The sequence below is a fragment of the Eucalyptus grandis genome, chromosome 8 (genome assembly GCF_016545825.1).
Source record: "Eucalyptus grandis isolate ANBG69807.140 chromosome 8, ASM1654582v1, whole genome shotgun sequence".
In the NCBI taxonomy this organism is placed as follows: domain Eukaryota; kingdom Viridiplantae; phylum Streptophyta; class Magnoliopsida; order Myrtales; family Myrtaceae; genus Eucalyptus; species Eucalyptus grandis.
The window spans coordinates 52,862,130-52,880,611 of NC_052619.1; the positions used below are offsets into that span (position 1 = coordinate 52,862,130).

General features: G+C 41.8%; 1 protein-coding gene and 3 long non-coding RNA genes across 4 annotated transcripts; 2 read left to right on the forward strand and 2 right to left on the reverse strand.

The window, feature by feature from the left end:
- Positions 1-1,931: 1,931 nt before the first annotated feature.
- Positions 1,932-4,322, forward strand: LOC108954513. The gene is made up of 3 exons (XR_005545598.1): positions 1,932-3,085; positions 3,453-3,520; positions 3,934-4,322. It is a non-coding gene; the product is annotated as an uncharacterized LOC108954513 (long non-coding RNA).
- A 167-nt stretch (positions 4,323-4,489) lies between these two features.
- Positions 4,490-5,155, forward strand: LOC120286530. The gene is made up of 2 exons (XR_005545176.1): positions 4,490-5,039; positions 5,076-5,155. It is a non-coding gene; the product is annotated as an uncharacterized LOC120286530 (long non-coding RNA).
- A 5,444-nt stretch (positions 5,156-10,599) lies between these two features.
- On the reverse strand, positions 10,600-11,945 carry LOC120287229. Its single transcript, XR_005545649.1, has 2 exons — positions 11,636-11,945; positions 10,600-11,494 (listed from the first exon to the last, which is right to left on the reverse strand). It is a non-coding gene; the product is annotated as an uncharacterized LOC120287229 (long non-coding RNA).
- A 3,285-nt stretch (positions 11,946-15,230) lies between these two features.
- On the reverse strand, positions 15,231-15,696 carry LOC104414983 (agamous-like MADS-box protein AGL61). Its single transcript, XM_039298747.1, has one exon. It carries the CDS (start codon positions 15,606-15,608, stop codon positions 15,240-15,242), a length of 369 nt encoding a protein of 122 aa, XP_039154681.1. The 5' UTR covers positions 15,609-15,696; the 3' UTR covers positions 15,231-15,239.
- Between the last annotated feature and the right edge of the window lie 2,786 nt (positions 15,697-18,482).

Below are 18,482 nucleotides of genomic sequence, written 5' to 3' on the forward strand. Positions count from 1 at the left end.
AAGCTATGTCCCGATACTTCAAAAGAATTGGAGCAGGCCTTTCATCCTATCTTCTGTTTGATGCAGTTACCATGTAAGCACAACAGGTAGCTCCAACTGTAGTGCAGAGACAAGTTTTTGATATAGGTGAAGAGGACTACTGACATGGTAGGTTTTGCTGCTATATGTTCCATAATCTTTCAGGTCAAGTAACTCGAGAAATTTTCTTTTAAATTTTCAGATTGATAAAGAAAGTGGTAAATACATAGATGAGAGGAAGATAAAAGCAGTTCTAACCAGTCGAGTGGAATCACCGTCACTGCTACCAGATTATGGGGATCGGAAGCAAGATTCATCTTTTGAGACTATCATCCCAAAGGATATCTCACCTGTTGGAGTTGAAAATGCATCACATTTTCTCAGGGAATGACTGCTAGAAAACATCAATATGTCACTTTATTGTCTTTCTGGATTGAGACGGCATTAAATCTAATACATGTATCGGGGCTTTGCCACAACCTTGGCTAGCCATATGTTATTTATTTGTGAATGAAAATCAAGTTGCTGCACATCATCTATAAATTGATCTACCTTTTCAGCAACTAAATGTGAGTGTATGGGATATCTTTTTTCTCGTATATTAACTGTACGTGAATCCATTTCTATGTCTTAGGAAAGATTGGAAATCATAGAAATATGACTTATGTTCTTACTCTTATATTCCAAAAGGATTGTCTTCTGATGCCAGGATTTTAAAGGGTTGGACATGTCATAGGTTTTAAGGAGTAAAAATCAACAATCAGCGAGGTGATACAAAGTTGAAAGAGGTTAGTTTTCTTCCCCTGGTAGATTTGAATTCAGGTCTACTTTCACCAGTCAGATCACTAGGAGGACGGTTTCCCTTCCACTACACAAGCCACCCCCGATTGCCCATTTTATACAGATGAGGACAGGAGACAGAAGAGGGGAAGAATTATAAAAAGGAACAAAAAAGAAACTTATAAAAGCATAGGTGTTGAGTTGGGAGAATTGCAAATTCAGTCATAAATTTATTGTATGAATAATCAAATAATGGAAAACATGTTTGCTCTCTCATATTCTTGGTTCAATGCTACTCCTGCTACATTGGTTCTTACGAATTTCTAGTGCCGCATGTATTGAAGATTACATTTTTGTTTACTGAGTAAAATGGCACGAAGTTGTTATTGCCAAGTCAGAGTCACCCTAACTATCACCAGGGACTACTCGAATTTGGTACTATTGCTGTTGCTACTGCTATTTTAGTGTTGTGTCTTGGAGAGGTGGTTAGAGATAATTTAGGCTTGCTGACTTGGGGTCTTTCTTATGATTTCTCTCGGGTTGTGCGAGTCATGGCATATCCCTTAGCTGATTATTGTCATATCCTTCGTTGTGAACTTGCACTAGAGTTTGATTTTCTCATTGTTGGGATCCATCAAAAGGAAAGATTATGTCCTGTAAGATACTTCCTCAGAGATTAAGATCTTGCTGTCTTAAATTAGTTTTTTGTGTTACAAAACCTCTCGAAATAGTATATTTGTATTATATTTACCTCCAAATTAATTTTCGTATAACTAGCCTAACGTGACTCATGAGATTATCTCTTCAGCTCAGTCCCCAAACCATGGGAAGAAAAAATACAGGAAATTTGGAGAAAAAGACGGGGGGCTTTTTAGAGCGAAACACGTTAGCCAATTTATGTAACGGACCGGACTAGCTACCTATCATTTTCCTAAGCCAAATCCTGTTTTACGAAAACCAACAAAACAATAAGGATTCATAAAGCGAGAATAAAAAAAGGATAGGTCCAAGTGTGATTTCTATGTTATGTATGGCCGTGCCTAAGGGCATATCGGTTGAAGTAGATTCTTCTTTTTGATCAATCAAAACCCCTGAACCAGCCTAGTATGCTAAGAGAAGAGAATGTTTCACAAGTTACAGTAGACCGAAAAATTAGAGACTCCGAGAAGTTATCAAATGCGCCGTCGTTGCGATGGTAGTCGGAGATTATCTCTTCGGATAGGGCTGCCGGCGGGGGGAGAAGAGGCCGACGGGCGGCGGTTTGACGCGGCGGAGCTCGGAGGCCTTTTCGGAGAGGCCCTTTGCGCCTCTTCGAGTACGCCCCGATTCCCTCGGCCGAAGAGATAAGCTCAGACTACTTCCACGGCCGCGGCGGCGGCGGCGGCGGTGGCGACGTGGTGCCGCCGATGGGTGTGACTGGATTGAGGGTGAGTGGGATTCTTGGGCGACGGAGGAGGAGGACGTGGAGTCCCTGATCGGCGAAGTATGACCCCGTTCGTGATTTCGTACGCAAAGAAATTGGAAAGATTAAGAATTCGTCTGCGATGATCGGTGCTGGTGGCGATTCCGGAGCTGGGTTCGGTTGTAATTCTGAAATTTTGGCCGATAAAGAGATGGGTTCGGTTTTTGAGATCTTTAAAGCTCGTTGCCCGGCTCTCTTCGAGGACTGCATTGGAGATGGCGACGGTTTCTTGACTTTGCCGGAGAACTCGGCCGTCAGCGGTGGAAGCTCGGGAGAGGAGTCGATGCTCCGGGATCTTGAGGACTATGGATATAATCCTGACCACTTTCTTACACTTGAAGATTTGGGTGTTCCTCTATGTGATGTAAATGGGGAATGCATGTGATTTTTCTTGTTAAACTGCATAGTACAGAATACATGGGGTGCGTCGTGTTCAAATTCATCTCTTTTCAGATGAGAAAAGCATCATTTAGTCAGTTGCTTGGTGGGTGAAGTAGGGAATAGGATGGAGATTCATGATTTGTTGCTAGCTTGTGAAAGAGACGAACTTTGATTTAGACTGTTATTATGGCGATGAATTGACTGTCTCGGATGATGAATGGCAATGCCAATGAATGCAGAGCTTTCCACTGTCTATGGAGTATTATTGCTTATGAGATTGGATAGTTTATGGGACTAATCATCTGTTCATTGATGACTTCTTGTGGGAGAAACTTAGAAAATGGTTTTGGAGACAGTGGTTCTAAAGGGAGACAAGGAGCTTGTCAGTACTCTTAGGGGCTTCAATGTGTACGTCAACATGGTCCTCGAGGATGTTACTGAGTAGTATGTATCTCTCTCTCCCTCTCAAATTTACTTGTGCTTCAAGACGCTTCTTGCATTACTTTTGGGGTGAAGCAAAGCCATTTTATGTTCTTGACGTCAATTTATTATCTGGAGGGGCAATTGGCCTTGATTTGTATGTATTAGCATTGGAAGTTATCATACCTGTGGTTTTTGAGGCCTCTCTGTCCTCAATTTGATCTATGCTTCTAACTGAGAATCGGTACTCACACAAGCATCTGCAATTAGGCCTTGCTCAACATCCAACACCCCCCTTTTTTTCTCTCACTCCTCTTTTTATTGACCTTCTAGACATAAGCTGTGGAAGCTTCATGCGATCTTAAGATTCTGTTTTCATTCTTGCATACAGTGAATTCACTGCTGAAGGACAAAGGATAACAAAACTCGATCAGATTTTGCTTGATGGAAACAACATAGGTATCGCAAGAAACAGCTTCTTCCTTCTGCTGGTAATTATATGGCTATATGTTTTGAGCCCTTGCTTTGATAAGGGCATGGTCTTGCCTAAAGTTTTGGTAATCTATCAACTAGTAAGTAATTGCCTTAACCAAACAGAAACAATCAGCCGCTCTGAGAGTTTCCTTCTGATAAGACTCAAAATGCTTAGACAATGTATTGATGAATCATTACTGGTCTTGATTTTGTGGTAAAAAGGTCATCATCGCCTGTTCTTTACAATCTGGTGCTTTGTCTCAATCAACCTTGTGTCCACCTCTTGATAAATATAAAGCGCAAGTGGTGAGGCAATTATGTTACTGAAAAGCTAGAATTCTGCTTTCGAGTGCTTGAACCACTTAAGTGATGATGCCTTCCTTTTTGTCTTAATGCAGTTAGTCCCTGGTGGCTCCCCTGATCCGGAATGAGTTGGATTCATCCTCTAACCCCATTGGTTGATTATGTAGTTACTTTTAGTTGTTGGAAGTCCCATCAGCAACATCATTCGATTTTATAACCCTCTTTTTATGGGTTTATGAATCTGCAACCTTGGTCAATTGAGCTCTTATTTGATTGAGCTCATGCGTGAATGTCTGATGCAAATAGCTCAACAGATGGTGCATGATCACATCATCCTATTATCCAATATCTATGTTTTACTCAACTAGAGGGTGTGACAGTTGTTGTCATGCCTGGTGCAAATTGTTCCTAGGTTTCATCTTCCAGTGCATTGTTATTGAAGAACCTGTCTTGGCTTGTTTTAGTATTCTACAGTTTTTGGCCATCGACTGCATGATGATATCTATATTTGCCCCCCCCTTTCCTCCTCCTCCTCTCTCTCTCTTCCCCCACAGAATATGCTATGCTATCTTCTCGGTGACCTGCTATTTGACTACCTCTCTGTTTTATAGTACATTCTCAACCTAAATGCAGAAGGGTGTGTTCCCAATATCCACTTTAGAAAAGATCAAAGAATTCCACTTATGTACTTGTTGCTCTTTGCTTGAAAGTATTCTCCTTAATTATGCAGTATGGTTCTGGTACGGAGACATCAGGCCGACAATGTGCACTGTACTGCATACAGCTAGATGAATAATGGACGTATTTTGCTCCAAGAGATTTCAATTTTCCACCCAAGTAGCTGTAGTTGCTGCACGTTGTGAAAAGATCCATGCCCAAAGCGAACTCACTTGTTTTGACCATGACTGGTTTTTCGTCGTTCATGTTTTCAAAGTGGTTGGCTATTTGGGTGGAGTGCTATTTCTTGTTTTTGCGGTAGTGACATTCATCGGAGTTTTCTAGAGGTCTTCAGACTGCTGAAAGAGTGAGCTCAGAGCTCGTGAGGTGTGATATTGCTTGCGGACTTTGGTTAGAGCGACAAGATCTAAATAGGCTGGAAATAAAGGTGCTGAAGATTCACCATAGGCCTCTTCTTTATCGCTTGTTTTCATGTATATTCACAACTGCAAACGAGCTTGACTTGAGGTATGTAAAATGAAGGGTATATGCTGAGAACTTTTTTTTTTTTTTGGTAAAGGTATATGCTGAGAACTTTGTCTAGGCATAGGTGCATTTTTCTTATTTGAAGCTTCACTGGCCATCGAATCTCATCATCAAGAACAAGTTTGCAGTTTCATTCCGATTTTGATTAGTTCAAACACGTGGTCCGAGGTTCTTATAAATGCTATGTATCAGAATTCTCCAAGTTGGATCCAAAGTTAAATACATAACATGATGTTTTTGTTCTGAGATACTAATAATAAAAGATAGCTTGTTTTGAGTATGTTGATATTTTCCCGTGACTGGTACAATTCTTCTTCATTCTTTCACCCATTTCACCGTAACACATGGTGCTACAACAATCGTACCCTTCAAGAACAACGTAGGTCGGGTTGGGAAAGCAGTTATATCTCGGTAATTGGAAGATTAATGTGGGACTAGTCAAACAAGGGATCATGATTTTCCTTGGATATGACGGATACTCCCAAGGTGGTCATTTAGTTAATTTCATTGTGGAGACCAAATGGAAGAGGAATTGAGTATTTAGGGGAAGTTAATTTCATTGTGGAGACCAAATGGAAGAGGAATTGAGTATTTAGGGGATGAGTGGAAGAAGAATTAACCAATTCAATCAAGAGTGACTTCAGGCTATATGGTGTTTCCTTGATTAGTTTCTTATTCATAGAGTTAGTTTACACAAAAAGGCAGTTTGATTTGACTTCAGGCTATTATTCTAGTTGCAGTTTGATTCAGCAAAGAAAATGCATACATTGCAGCCAATCCTATAGAATTTATTATGACATATCCTCTTATATCATTGCCTCTGCTTGCCAATTTGCATTGTCATTCTCCTAAAAACCATGACAGGTCTGCTAGGGAAGGAGCTCATCACTTCTCACAAATTCTTCGGTCCTTTAATTCATCTTGGAATTGCATTTCTCATTAAATGGAAATCCTAGATTCAATGTTAAGATGAAGTTTCATCCAAATTGGATTGTGATATTCCAAATGAATCACGTTAGGCTAGTGATGCTTGTTGAACAATGCGTAGAAATCACAATGATTAAGAATGAAAATCACTAGATTTTAATTTGGAGTAGTAATTGAAAAATCAAACTCTAACTCTCAGTCTCTATTCCAACCTTCTCAATTAAAGTATGGCTAGTATGAATGTTGGGACCTGATTTTGTCGTTTTACTTATCTTTCAAACAAATTTAAAGAATCGCTTGACAGTTATGCATCCAAAAGTGATGTTACGAGTCGGGTATCGTATTCATTTTAAATTAGTTTTATGTGTTACAAAACTCTCAAAACAGTATATATGTGTTACATTTACCCTCAAATTAATTTTCCTATAACTAGCCTAACGGGATTCATGAGATCATCTCTTCGGCTGTCCCGAACCATGGGAAGAAAAAAGACTGGATTTTGGAGAAAGAGACGAGATTTTTAGAGCGAAACACACTTGCCAACCTACTTCAGACCTAAAAAGAAAAAGCGCACGTGCCAATCTACGTAAGTTAAAAGAGGACCAAAATATTAGGAAATTCCGAAAAGTTTTCAGGTGCGCCGGCGCCGTGGAGGTAGTCGAAGATTATCTCTTTGGATAGGGCCCGTCGGCGGGCGACAAGACGCCGACGGGACGGCGGTGTGAGGTGGCGGAGCTCGGCGGCCTTCTTGAAGAGGCCCTTTGCGCCTCTTCGGGTAGGCCACAATTTCCTCGGCCGAAGAGATAATCTCTGGCTACTTCCGCGGCGGCGACGTGGTGCCGCCGATGGGTGTGACTGGATTGAGGCTGAGTGGGATTCTTGCGCGACGGAGGAGGACGTGGAGTCCTTGATCGGCGAAGTATGTCCCCGTTCGTGATTTTGTACGCAAAGAAATTGGAAAGGTCTGGGAAGAATTCGTCTGCGATGATCGGTGCTGGTGAAGATTCCGGAGCTGGGTTTGGTTGCCATTCTGAAATTTCGGCCGATCTAGAGATGGGTTTCGTTTTTAGAGTTTCAAAGCTCGTTGCCAGGCTCTCTTCGTGGACTTGCGTTAGAGATGGCGACGGCTTCTTGACCTTGCCGGATAACTCGGCCATCGGCGGTGGAAGCCCGGGAGAGGAGTCGACGCTCTGCGATGAGGGTTATGGATATAATCCCGACCACTTTCTCACAATTGAAGATTTGGATGTTCTTCTGTGATGTAAATGTGAAATGCATGTGATTGTTCTTATTAAACTGCACCGTACAGGGTGGGTCGTGTTCAAATTCATCTCTTTTCGGATGAGAAGAGCATCATTTAGTAAGTTGTCTCGTGGGGGAAGTTGGGGATAGAGGGGATTCATGATTTCAGTGGTATTTCTCTTTTGCTAGATTGTGAATGAGACTAGCTTTGATTTAGACTGTCTTAGTATGGGGATGAATTGACTGTCGGGGGTGATGAATGGTGATGCCAGTGAATGGGAAGCTTTTACTGTCTGTGGAGCGCTATTACTATTTAGATCGGATAGCTTATGCAACTAATTATCTGTTCATTGATGACTTCTGTGGGGGAAACTCAGAAAATAGTTTTAGAGATGTGGTTTTTAAACTGAACTTACAGCTGTGACGTACTTCTTGAGGGAACATCGGGCAGTTTGTTCTGCGTCTGCTTCATATGTTTTGGGTAGTAGGAAAAAGGTAAAATTTCTGAAGGAACACAATTAAAAGCAGTGATTTGGAAGTCCTGTTATATGCAATTCCTTTCTAATCCTTCTCAATGGACTTTGGTATAGACAAATAACTGGGAGAATATTGTTTGCTTGCCTTGCCTTTATCATAATTATCTGTACTCCTGTAAGCATCTTAATGATGAAGATCATCATATACTTTACCATGCCATTGGTTGCTCATTACGCTATCAAGGGGTCTGTCTTTCAAGGGATCAACCCAGTCCATCATCAAAGGCATTGTATTGGAAGGCAGATTGTGGTGCTTGTATCTTGCAGATGATAAAGTGACTGTATTGGAGTCAGAGAAGTGGGCTTGGGAGAATCTGCTAGAAGCTCAGGCTATCAGAGAAGCTGTAAATCCTTGGAGAAATCATGATGCAGAAGCAAAAAAGAATTCATGGTGCCACCATTGTCAAGTTTGTACCTGGTATGATTTCTTCTCGAACGCTCTCATCCAACAAGGAGAGAACTCTCTGTAAACCATGCTCTTGATGGAGAAGTTTGATAACATTCAGAACAAATAGGTCTAGGTGGGGGAGCTATTTTGCTTAACTCCTTTTAGTTAATGTGTAATCCATGTATTTTATGAGACATTTTGGCAATAGGTCTTAATGCCTCTGGCTATTAGACTTGTGAATTATAATCGATGGGATGATCACACATTAGTTTATTGGATTATGTTTTATTCTTTTCGCCCTTAGAAGTTGGCAAAGAGTATCTAAAATTGGATTACCATACGTACTGATGCTGGAAGCTGTGAGTGAACTTTTAAACAACTAAGGTCGTGTTTTGGATGCTTGAATATTGTCTGCAGTACGCCAGACACATATCTGCACATTGCTTCTCTGTCCTGGAATGAATTTGGAATACCCTGAAATGTTTTGAGGCGATTTTGTATTTGGCTGCTTGGCAATTAATCTCCTGTTCAGTGAGTGAGATTTTCCTGTATATGAGTTTTGGAAATTATACGTTTTCTTGGCATTGTTCGGTATGCGCTTCCCTGATCATCGCCCAATGATCTGTTTAGAGTTGGCTGCTTGCTTGTCCCATATGGCGACATGGATTGCATTTTTATTTTTATTTTTGGGCTTCCAGAACTCAGTATCTTTCATGTACTTTATAAATATGAATGACCGGAGTTCGGATTATGTCATGTGCATTTCTCTCCTCAGTTTTATTTATTTTGAGCGGTGTTGGATTGGGAATATTCGTGTAGGAAAAAATTTGATGTCTGAATGGCAAATTTACTATCATTTACTACTGGGGCCGAATTTTCCTCAAGAATATCAAAGCAGCGGTTCTATGCAATCAGGCTAGTAAACGTAATTACTAAGGAATGAATAGTGAAGAGCTGGCTACTTTGCTTAGTTTCTTGTTCTTGTTATTCATTTTAACAAACAATTGTTTAGGTCAAGAACGCGATGCCTTTAGATAATTCAGAATTAACACTTAAAGAGCCAGGATTCACAGAAAATTTCCTTTCGCAGCATTGGTCAATGACCGATCTTAATTGGGCTGATATGTTGACTTTATTTGATGTGCAAAAGCTGATGAATGGTATAATTTGATTATATGCAATCACCTCACAAATGGGTGAGAGAAAAGTCGCGACGAAAAAGGGTTTTGATTAGATAATTTGATTATATAATTTAATTACATCCTATCACTATTCTTTCACATTCAGGTCGATTTAAAGTTGTCTCTTTTCTACTAATTATGTGAAGCAACGAGTGTGTTGCAAGAAGGGAGTCTATGATTAGATGCTATTGATCATTCGGATAGCCGGCTTCTGGGGCAAGGATGAAAAAGTATGCTTAAGAGGGGAGAAATGGGAAGGTCGCTATAATTATTTAATGTGAGGTTATACTATTATGTGGAAAGAGTAAGATCAAAATCAATCAGAGTGACATTATGGACTTGCCTTTGCTTCTTAATCGCACATAGCCCCAATAGTTTGTGGCAAAAGTAGCTTGTATCGCTTCTGTTGATCTTGTACAGTTAGCATCTTCTAATCTATGACAACTTAGTCCGATGTTTTGCGTTGAATGAATAGCACCGACATACGGTTTACTTGGGATGCTTGGTGAGTACACTCATAGATGAAATGCCATTATCTCGTGTTGCCTATTGAGGGTTTTGGGCTAGGCAGAAACGGTTGGAAAACCTCCGGGATCGACGTCTAATATAGTGTCAGGATTGTTTAAGTATAACTAGGCCATCTCGCGGTTCATAATTGCGATTTAGAATCGGAAAACTGAATGGCAATACCATCTTTAGCCATTGAACGACTTGAGTCCGGTGATACGTTCCGGTCCCTGAATCTTTTGGGAGCCATTGAATCCAAAGGGAAGGGTCTGAGGAACCAAAGAGGGACAAGTTAACAAAAGCAACTTTATTTGCATGAGATTTTGACAAAACACAAATTAGCTTGATTGGTGGCTAAATAGCACCGTCACACGACAGTCTTACTATACCTTTATGACGGTGTTTAATTGAAAAAGTGAATGGGATTATGCGTCATCATCGTGTTCCGACGAAGAAACATGTTAAAGAAAAGACCTCTCTCTGAGGGAAGTGTACAAGTGGTGCATTTAACAAGAATTAGCTTCGACCAAGCCCACTCATCACATTGAGGAGCCCTCTCGCCAGCCATGATATAACCGGTAGGTCTCTCGCGCCCTTAGAATCGTGCCCCCATGACATAACCATTTTTCAGTTCATCAACGTGGTCCGGATACGAGGACACCGGCCATCAGATATCAGGATATCACCTGATCGCAACTGATGTTTTTCTATAAAACTTTGTTATTACTGATCAAAGAGAAAAAAGCACAAGATAGCTATACTAGGTTTTCTCTGCAGTAAGCCAAAAAGAATTTGAAGTACATTTGGAGGGGAAACTACATCAAGAACAATGCCAAGAGAACATATAAATTCCAGAATCTGCATACAGGAAAATCTTCGTCATGAAGATGCTCACGAGAGTATAGGTAGTTATGAAGGCAGGGCAACCAAACAACATTCTCACAATCTTTAGTATATACCAAAATCCATTCAGAAAGATGCAAGTGATGAAAGCTCATCAGTCTTCAATAAGATCACAAAGTAACTGCAATTTCAACGGGACTACAAATCACTTCATCTAATTGTGTTCCTTCAGAAATTTTAACTCTTTGATTATACCCTGAAAGATATGAAATAGCTGCAGAACAATCCGCTCAATGTTTTCCTGAGATGTGCATCACAGTCGTAAGTTCAATTTTAAAACCAGTCTCCTAAACGACTTTTCAGAAGTTTCTCCCACAGATGGTATCAATGAACAGATGATTAGCTGCACAAGCCATCCATTCTCCACAGACAGTGGAACACTTCGCATTCATAGGTATCGCCATTCATCACCTGAGACAACATTTTTTCGCATCATGCTTTTCGTGTAGAACAGCGAGAATGTTCAGTTCATCGGCATAACACGACGGTCCAAATCAAAGCCCTCCTCTTTCACAAGCTAGCTACTGCAACATACCAAGCGACTGCAACATACCACTGAAATCATGAATTTCCGTCCTACCCCAACTTCAGTCACAAAGGAACTGACTAAACGATGCTTTTCTCATCCGAAGAGACGAATTTGAACACGACCCATCACCGTAAAATCCACTCCCATTCGACTAACGCAATAGCTGCCGCACTAGCATCGCTCGCGAGCTCTAAAGCAAGGTTCATCAGATAAAAATTGACTCCAACTGCTTAATAGTGCCTAAAAACCATCAATTTCGAAGTTATGTCGCGCCATTTTTTGGGGTACGAGCTACCCAAAAGAGTAGCGGAAAAAGTCGAAACGAAAAGAATTGGCAGGAACGGGCGAAGGAGGAGCAAGAAAGAGATGGAGGGTCCTCACACAGAAGCCAGTCTTGATCATGAACAACTCCATGGAGCCTCCGACGAGGGCCGAGAAGACCGCGATCTTCACGTACCAGTCAAGAAACTTCACCGCCGTATCGAAAGCTGCCGCTCAAGCTTTCCGCGGCAGCGGCTGGAAGACGGGAAAACGAAAGGAGGGTCGGTAAGAAAGAGGAGAAGGAATAGTAACTTCGCGAGGACTTGGAGAGAGGAGATCCATCGAGGCCCATCATCGGCCAACGCAGCCCGACCATTTCCCCTCTAAAGAAAGCTTTTTTAGCTGTTGGGTCCAAGGAACTTGGGCCTTTGGCCACATTTAGCGCAGCTCGTTGCATCAATATGCAATCTTTTCGTCTTCTTTTCTCGTTGCGTAAACGAGGGCGGATGCTCTATTAGTCCTAAGGTGAGCATAAGAACTTCGTCCCGTGCGGTTCTGCTGCATGTCGTGCTGGGGATGGCTAGGAATCAGACCTTCTAAGGGAGAAACCGATATGGCAAAAGCTGGTCACGGCATGCATAAGCTCTTCTAGGAGTATTTCTGCTCGGTGATGAAATTTGATGCTCGATCTGATCTACATTTAGGACGGAGATTCGAGCTTGACGATCCCAGAACTGCTTGAGTTTTGGCAAATTTCATTGAGCACTTCTCAGCAACTAGCAAGGAGAGTCTATGTCTATGTTGAAGGTGATAGCTCATCTGTCATTGAGCCTCTGATCAATCTGGAAACACCTCCTGGTTGGAAGTGGGAGATTCTTGAACTTAGTAAAATTCAGAAGCTCTTGGCAAGATCAAGTGCTGGGGACTCCATTCAACTCCATGATTAGTCTTATCTCGCAAAATCTTGCCCACCTAATATCCACCAGTCACACTTACCCTTCTTCATAAAAGCCCACCTAATATCCCTTTTTGCAGTGAAATAAAATGACTGCATCTGAGGTAGTGTCATAAAAGCACTGAAGAAGCAACCCTTTCAACCACAAATCCATAGAACGCTGAACAAGCACCCTAAGCATCGCAACACCAGGGACTAGCCAATTCTGAACGTGAAGGCGTCTAAAATCAGTCCTGCATAGCATCTACTGAGCACAAAAGAGGACTTCAACATTGGTGCAGTTCTGGGGACTGGCATCTCCTTTCTTGTCCCTGTCAATAAGCTGCATCCTAGAATCAGATTTCATATGAGACTGGTGGGGTTATCCACCAATGCAACTCAGGAAGGACAAAGCGACAATTTAACCGCCACTATCAAGCTAAGCATCTGCATATATTATTGGATATACTTCCATTCATTGAACCCTTTACTTATTAGACATTAACTGTTTCAGGATCTCGATCATGATCATATCTAATGGACGCTCATGAGGTACTATTCGCAGCAAAATAAGCCTAAGGATCAATAGCCTCAAAGCCCTCTTCCCATTGCAGTCCTTGAACCTCTCGTACCACTTCTTCCTCTCTAAACTCAAATCCAAAAAGCGAACAGAAACTGTGATCAGCCAACAGAACCATAAGTGAACACAAAACTTATCAGAAAGCATCATAGAAGTAAGTTATGCATATCAATGGCCACACCAAATGCAAATACAGTGGATAATGTTGCTGCTTCAACGGGGTTGGGTTTCATCTAATTCCGAAAAGCTTTCCACCTTATTGTGTGAGACCACGAGTCAATATGCGCTCCTTTATGGAAACTAATCACATCAAAATTGCAATATGCAAATTGAAAATGTAGGCTCAGACAAGTCAGGATTTTTTAACTTATTTTTCAGATCAATGACCGCAGGCAGGGTCAGCCCAAGTGAATCCAGGGGATCCAGCCAACTCTGAGAGTACTATCACAGTAATTTACCCAAATAATTTGGACTTTCACCTTGCACATTGCATATACCATTGAGATATTTCGCATAAAAGGATACAATAGTAAACAGAGGAGTCGCCATAAAGATTCATCGGAGACATTATTAACTTGAATAGAATCAAATTAAATACAACATTACGCTACTGAGCATTGAGGACCATTCTGAAGGGTGTGAGGAGGCGATTGTTATCTGGCTCATTGACGTAACTTTCACAACATTGGCATAAGTTCCTGTTAATAAATCCAGCCTCAACATCGAATTGATTTGTCGTTGCAATTAGGAACTTCTGAGTAGGAGGCAGGCAAGAATTGTAGAACTATACATAACTTACTTGCATCTCCTTTTGTCTCTAAGCATAATGCTGCATGTTTACTCTTGGACTCCAGATCAACTAACAGCTCCACCAGATTCATCATCGTTCAATTCACTTCTTCATCTAGTCTTGTGATTTTTCAGTCTACTTTGACAAGGACCAGGCCTTCACTCTCTCCCTTCCTCCCATTGCACCATTCAAAATCTTATGGCAGTTTTTAAAAATTGCACAATGTCCTTTTTGATATGCAAATTATGAATCTAAACATTCACAGCCAGATTCATTGCAGGGGAGAAAGAAATTAAGGGACAAAGTTTATTGCATATGCTTCTGAAGCCGCACCAGCACACTAACAGGTTTTAGTGTTGGCAAGATTGCTTGAGAATCATGGTCATACTTCCACGCGGATTACTGCTCGAACAGGTTCACGTGCAAACTTCTTCCGTTGACATTTGATCTTCAGTTAGTGTATTCAATGTTCATGACTCATAATGCGTCCTGTGTCTGGTCATCTTGTTGGCTTGACAATATATCAGATTTTGGCTTGATTGAGATTATGTCTTCCTGTAGTTTCTAAAGGACCCTCTAAAATTAGGGAAAAAAATGACTAAATTCCACTGATCAAGAAAGTGAAAAGGAAAGAAACAGAGAGAGCCAATGCCATTAAACCAGCGAACTGGAAAAAGAGATATTGAATTCTGTACAACGCAGTTTAACAAGAAAAACCACATATGTTCACATTTGCATCACAGAATGACATCCAGATCTTCAAGTGTAAGAAAGTGGTCGGGATCATATCGATAGCCCTCAAGGTTGCAATGCATCGGCTCCTCTACCGAGCTTCCTCCATGGATAGCTGAGTTTTCCTGCAAAGCCAAGAAACTGTCACGGTTACCGTCACCGAAACAGTCCTCCAAGAGACTACGAATCTCGGCAGGATCAAATCCACACCCCTCAAGGTCACAGTGCATCGGCTCGTCTGCCAAGCTTCCTCCGCCGATGCCTGGGTTCTTCGGAAAAGTGAAGAAACTGTCAAGGTCACCATCGCCGATGCAGTCCTTGAACGGACTAAGAAATTCATCAGGATTAAATCCACACCCCTCAAGGTCGCAGAGCATCGGCTCCTCTCCCGAGCTTCCACCCCCATGGCCGAGTTCTCCGGTGTAGTCGAGAAACTGTCATGGTGGCCGTCACCGACGCAGTCCCCAGACACACTAAGGAAGTTGTCCGGATTACATCCATGCCCCTCAAGATGGGAGCAGGTGGGGTTGGAGTCCACTCCCAAACCTCCACAGCCGGCGGCCGACTTCTCCGGCGAAGTCAAGAAAGGGTCGCCGTTGCCATCGCCCAAATTTTCAGAATCACAACCAAACCCGTCTCCAGAATCGCCACCAGAACCGATCACGACGGACGAATCCTTCTCCAGACTTTACAACTTCTCGCCCACAAGATCACGAACGGCGTCGTACTTCGAGATCAGGGACTCCACGTCCTCCTCCGCCTCGCAAGAATCCCACTCCTTCTCAATCCACTCCGCCCACTCGGTCAAACCCATCGGCGGCACCGCGTCGACGTGGTCGGCAATTACGTCATCTGCCACGGAGGGGTCGCTGAAGAAAGAACAGGGCTTGCCGGCGGGGGAGAAGACGATGATGGCGGCGCGAGCGCCGCAGAGGCGGCAGAGCTCGGAGGCCTTCTTGAAGAGGCCCTTGCGCCTCTTCGAGTAAGTCACGAGCCGCGCCGCCGGGTCGGCGATCTTGGCGATCTTGGCGATCTCCGTTCGCCAGCGCTTACCCATTACCGATGGATTTCGTGAAAATTCTTCGACGACTTGCAGGATTCTTGGGTTTCCGAAGAAGAGCTTTCGTGGGTTTTTCTGGGTTTCTCTTGTAGAGAGAGAGAGAGGAGAGAGATGAAGTTTGAAGTTGCAGAGGAGGCGGGCTGGGGAAAGGAGCCGAACGGGGAGATCTACTTATATAACTTTTTGAGAACTTTCTGAATTCTGATTTTTGGTCCTCTAAGTTTCTGCCGATTTTCAAATTGGCCCCATCAACAGTTTACTTGTGTCGATTAAGTACTCTTAAGTTTTCATAATTTGTGTAATTGGTGGTTTGTCCGATGGATTCTTTTTACCATTAACACGGTGTGATAATTAATTGAGTTAGATAAGTGAAGACGTTGCTTCAAATTATAAAATATATTTTTAAATTAGATAAGTGAAGACGTCACTTTAAATTATGAAATTTAATTTAACGTGAGATAAGAAAAAAAAAAGGAAAAAATACATTGAAAGGTTAAATGAGAGAAGCTCGTCATCACGAAGTTTTCATTGAAGGTTTTTAAAAGCATTGATGAAATTTATTCTATGATTATTTTTTCCTTTTTACTCTCTTCAAATACTCGGAAACAGAAAAATCTTTGGATAAAATATATGAAGAAGCTATATTGTAAGTAATTTCTTAAGTTGCAACATTTGATTAAAGGAATAATTTTTTTTTTTGAAGATAAGGACACTTTAATTGAAAATATAATACCCGATTAAAATATTTGCTCAAATGTATAAACTATAACAATGCGTAATACTATATTTTTCGTCCTGTCATGGATCACTGTGCTATTTTAGACATCATCATGTAGTAAACAAAATAGACAAAGCCACCTAAATCTCTAAATATCATGTAAAATTAAATTCATATTAAAAACTTAAAAAGAAATAACCGCCTCATCTGATTGGAATAAAAAAGAAGTACATTATACACTCCCATTACAATCCAACAAAAAAAATTGACATCAAATAGTTATGTGTATAGTTTAAGCGCTATATTTTCCTCTAACTAGTTATAAATTGTGGATATCACTCACATGCAAAGTAAATAGACTAATATTAATATAGGTGATGTCTAAGTTGTAACCCATCAATCAGCTTACATAATTCACTAGCATTTAACTTTTTCTACATAATACAAAAGCACAAGGACGGTAGTAAGACCAATTATAAAATCTGAATTCAATTCTATGTTTTAGACCTACTAGGATTTTGGCACAAATATGAATGGCATAAATTTTAGATATATCCATAAACTTGATAAATCTAAGCTGCTAGATTTTTGAACCTCACATGGAATCCATGTGATCAAGGGGATTGCAAACTCCACCCGACACACTCTCTTGCAATCAAGCTTTCGATTTTCACAAAGAATAGAAACAGACGTTTACACGCGTGTGTCTTGTGTTAAAGTTCTAAAATAGATTATTATTTTTTTTTCAATTTTACTATATTTCTACTTTAACACTTATTTTTAAACTTTTATCATGTCTTTTTGTAAAGCGCGATAATCAAAATCCATATTTAAAATTAAATCATCCCCATCTCCAATTGCCTCTAAGAAAATAAGGATTCGAACTCTTCATCTTTTTGATATTTCTAAGATAAATGTTTGACGGGGTGAGTTTTTGGCAAAATTTCGGTCCATCAATGAAGACGATGGGCTTGTAGGAGAAAAACAGGCATAATTACCGTATGGGTTCAATCCGCGGGGAGTGCAATAAACTTTCCAAATCACAGTGTGAAAAACTTCACAGCATTCACAGCACGACCCAATATAAAAACCTCATAAATTTTCTGAATGCGATCGACTTTCCAACCCGAACCGACATCCACGTCAGGTCACGGTGTCCAAGGGACGCGTGCACGTTGCGCGTTTGGCAAGGTTTAGCTTCGTTGCTGGGGTAAAACACCCTTTATTTTTTTCTTCGGCGGTGTTGATGCGACATGATGAGATGAGATGAGAATAGAATAAGGGGTGGGGCGCTTTTGTCATCATCCGGGACGACCAAGACCTTGACCCCACGCGACCCATTGCGCAGCGTTTGGTTCAGCATTTGCAATGGGCTTTGAGTCCAATGCAATCTGAAAGCCCAAAGCCTATTTATTTTGGGAAAACGTGTGTTTGGTAAAAAAATTTTGCAAATGACTTTGAGTTGGATGTGTGTTTAGTAAAAAAAACTTTCATGATGGGTTTTGATGGGTATTATTTTTTATTTTCTTTTCTTTTTTTTTTTTTTGAAAATTCAGCTAAACCCTTCGCCCGACGGGCGAAGGGCTACGGCCACCGGCGAGCAGATCTGCGCCGGGCGGTGTCGGGCCGAGGTCGCTCGAGGTCGGGCGACCTCCGGCGAGGGTCGCGCGACCCGGCCCAAGGGCCGCCGCAGTCGCCCGACCTCGGGCGACCCTCGGTGAGGGTCGCGCGACCCAGCCCGAGGGCCGCCTGAGGTCGCTCGACCCGGGGGCGCGTGACCAGCGACCGCCACCTAGGTCTCGCGACCACGGGCGGCCCTCCCGTCACGCTACCCTCGGTGAAGGGTTGCTCCTTTTACATTTAAAAATAAAATAAATAAAAGGATAATAACGGAAATATGAAAATCAATGAGGGTAATTTAGGAAGAAAAAAATATTTTCAAGATTTGGTAGGGCAGCGGCAGAACTTGGGCTTTCAACATTTCCAATGACTCCACTTTCATTGAAAGCTCCTCGGCGAGGTTGTCAAACACCTCTTTGGTACCGGGCCAGGGCTTTGATGGGCTTTCTAAATGCCCATCCAAACACACCCTTAGACCTGCATCGTCGCCGTTTCAACGGGTGCTGGAAAAAACCAATCCGCCGGCGGCCCGC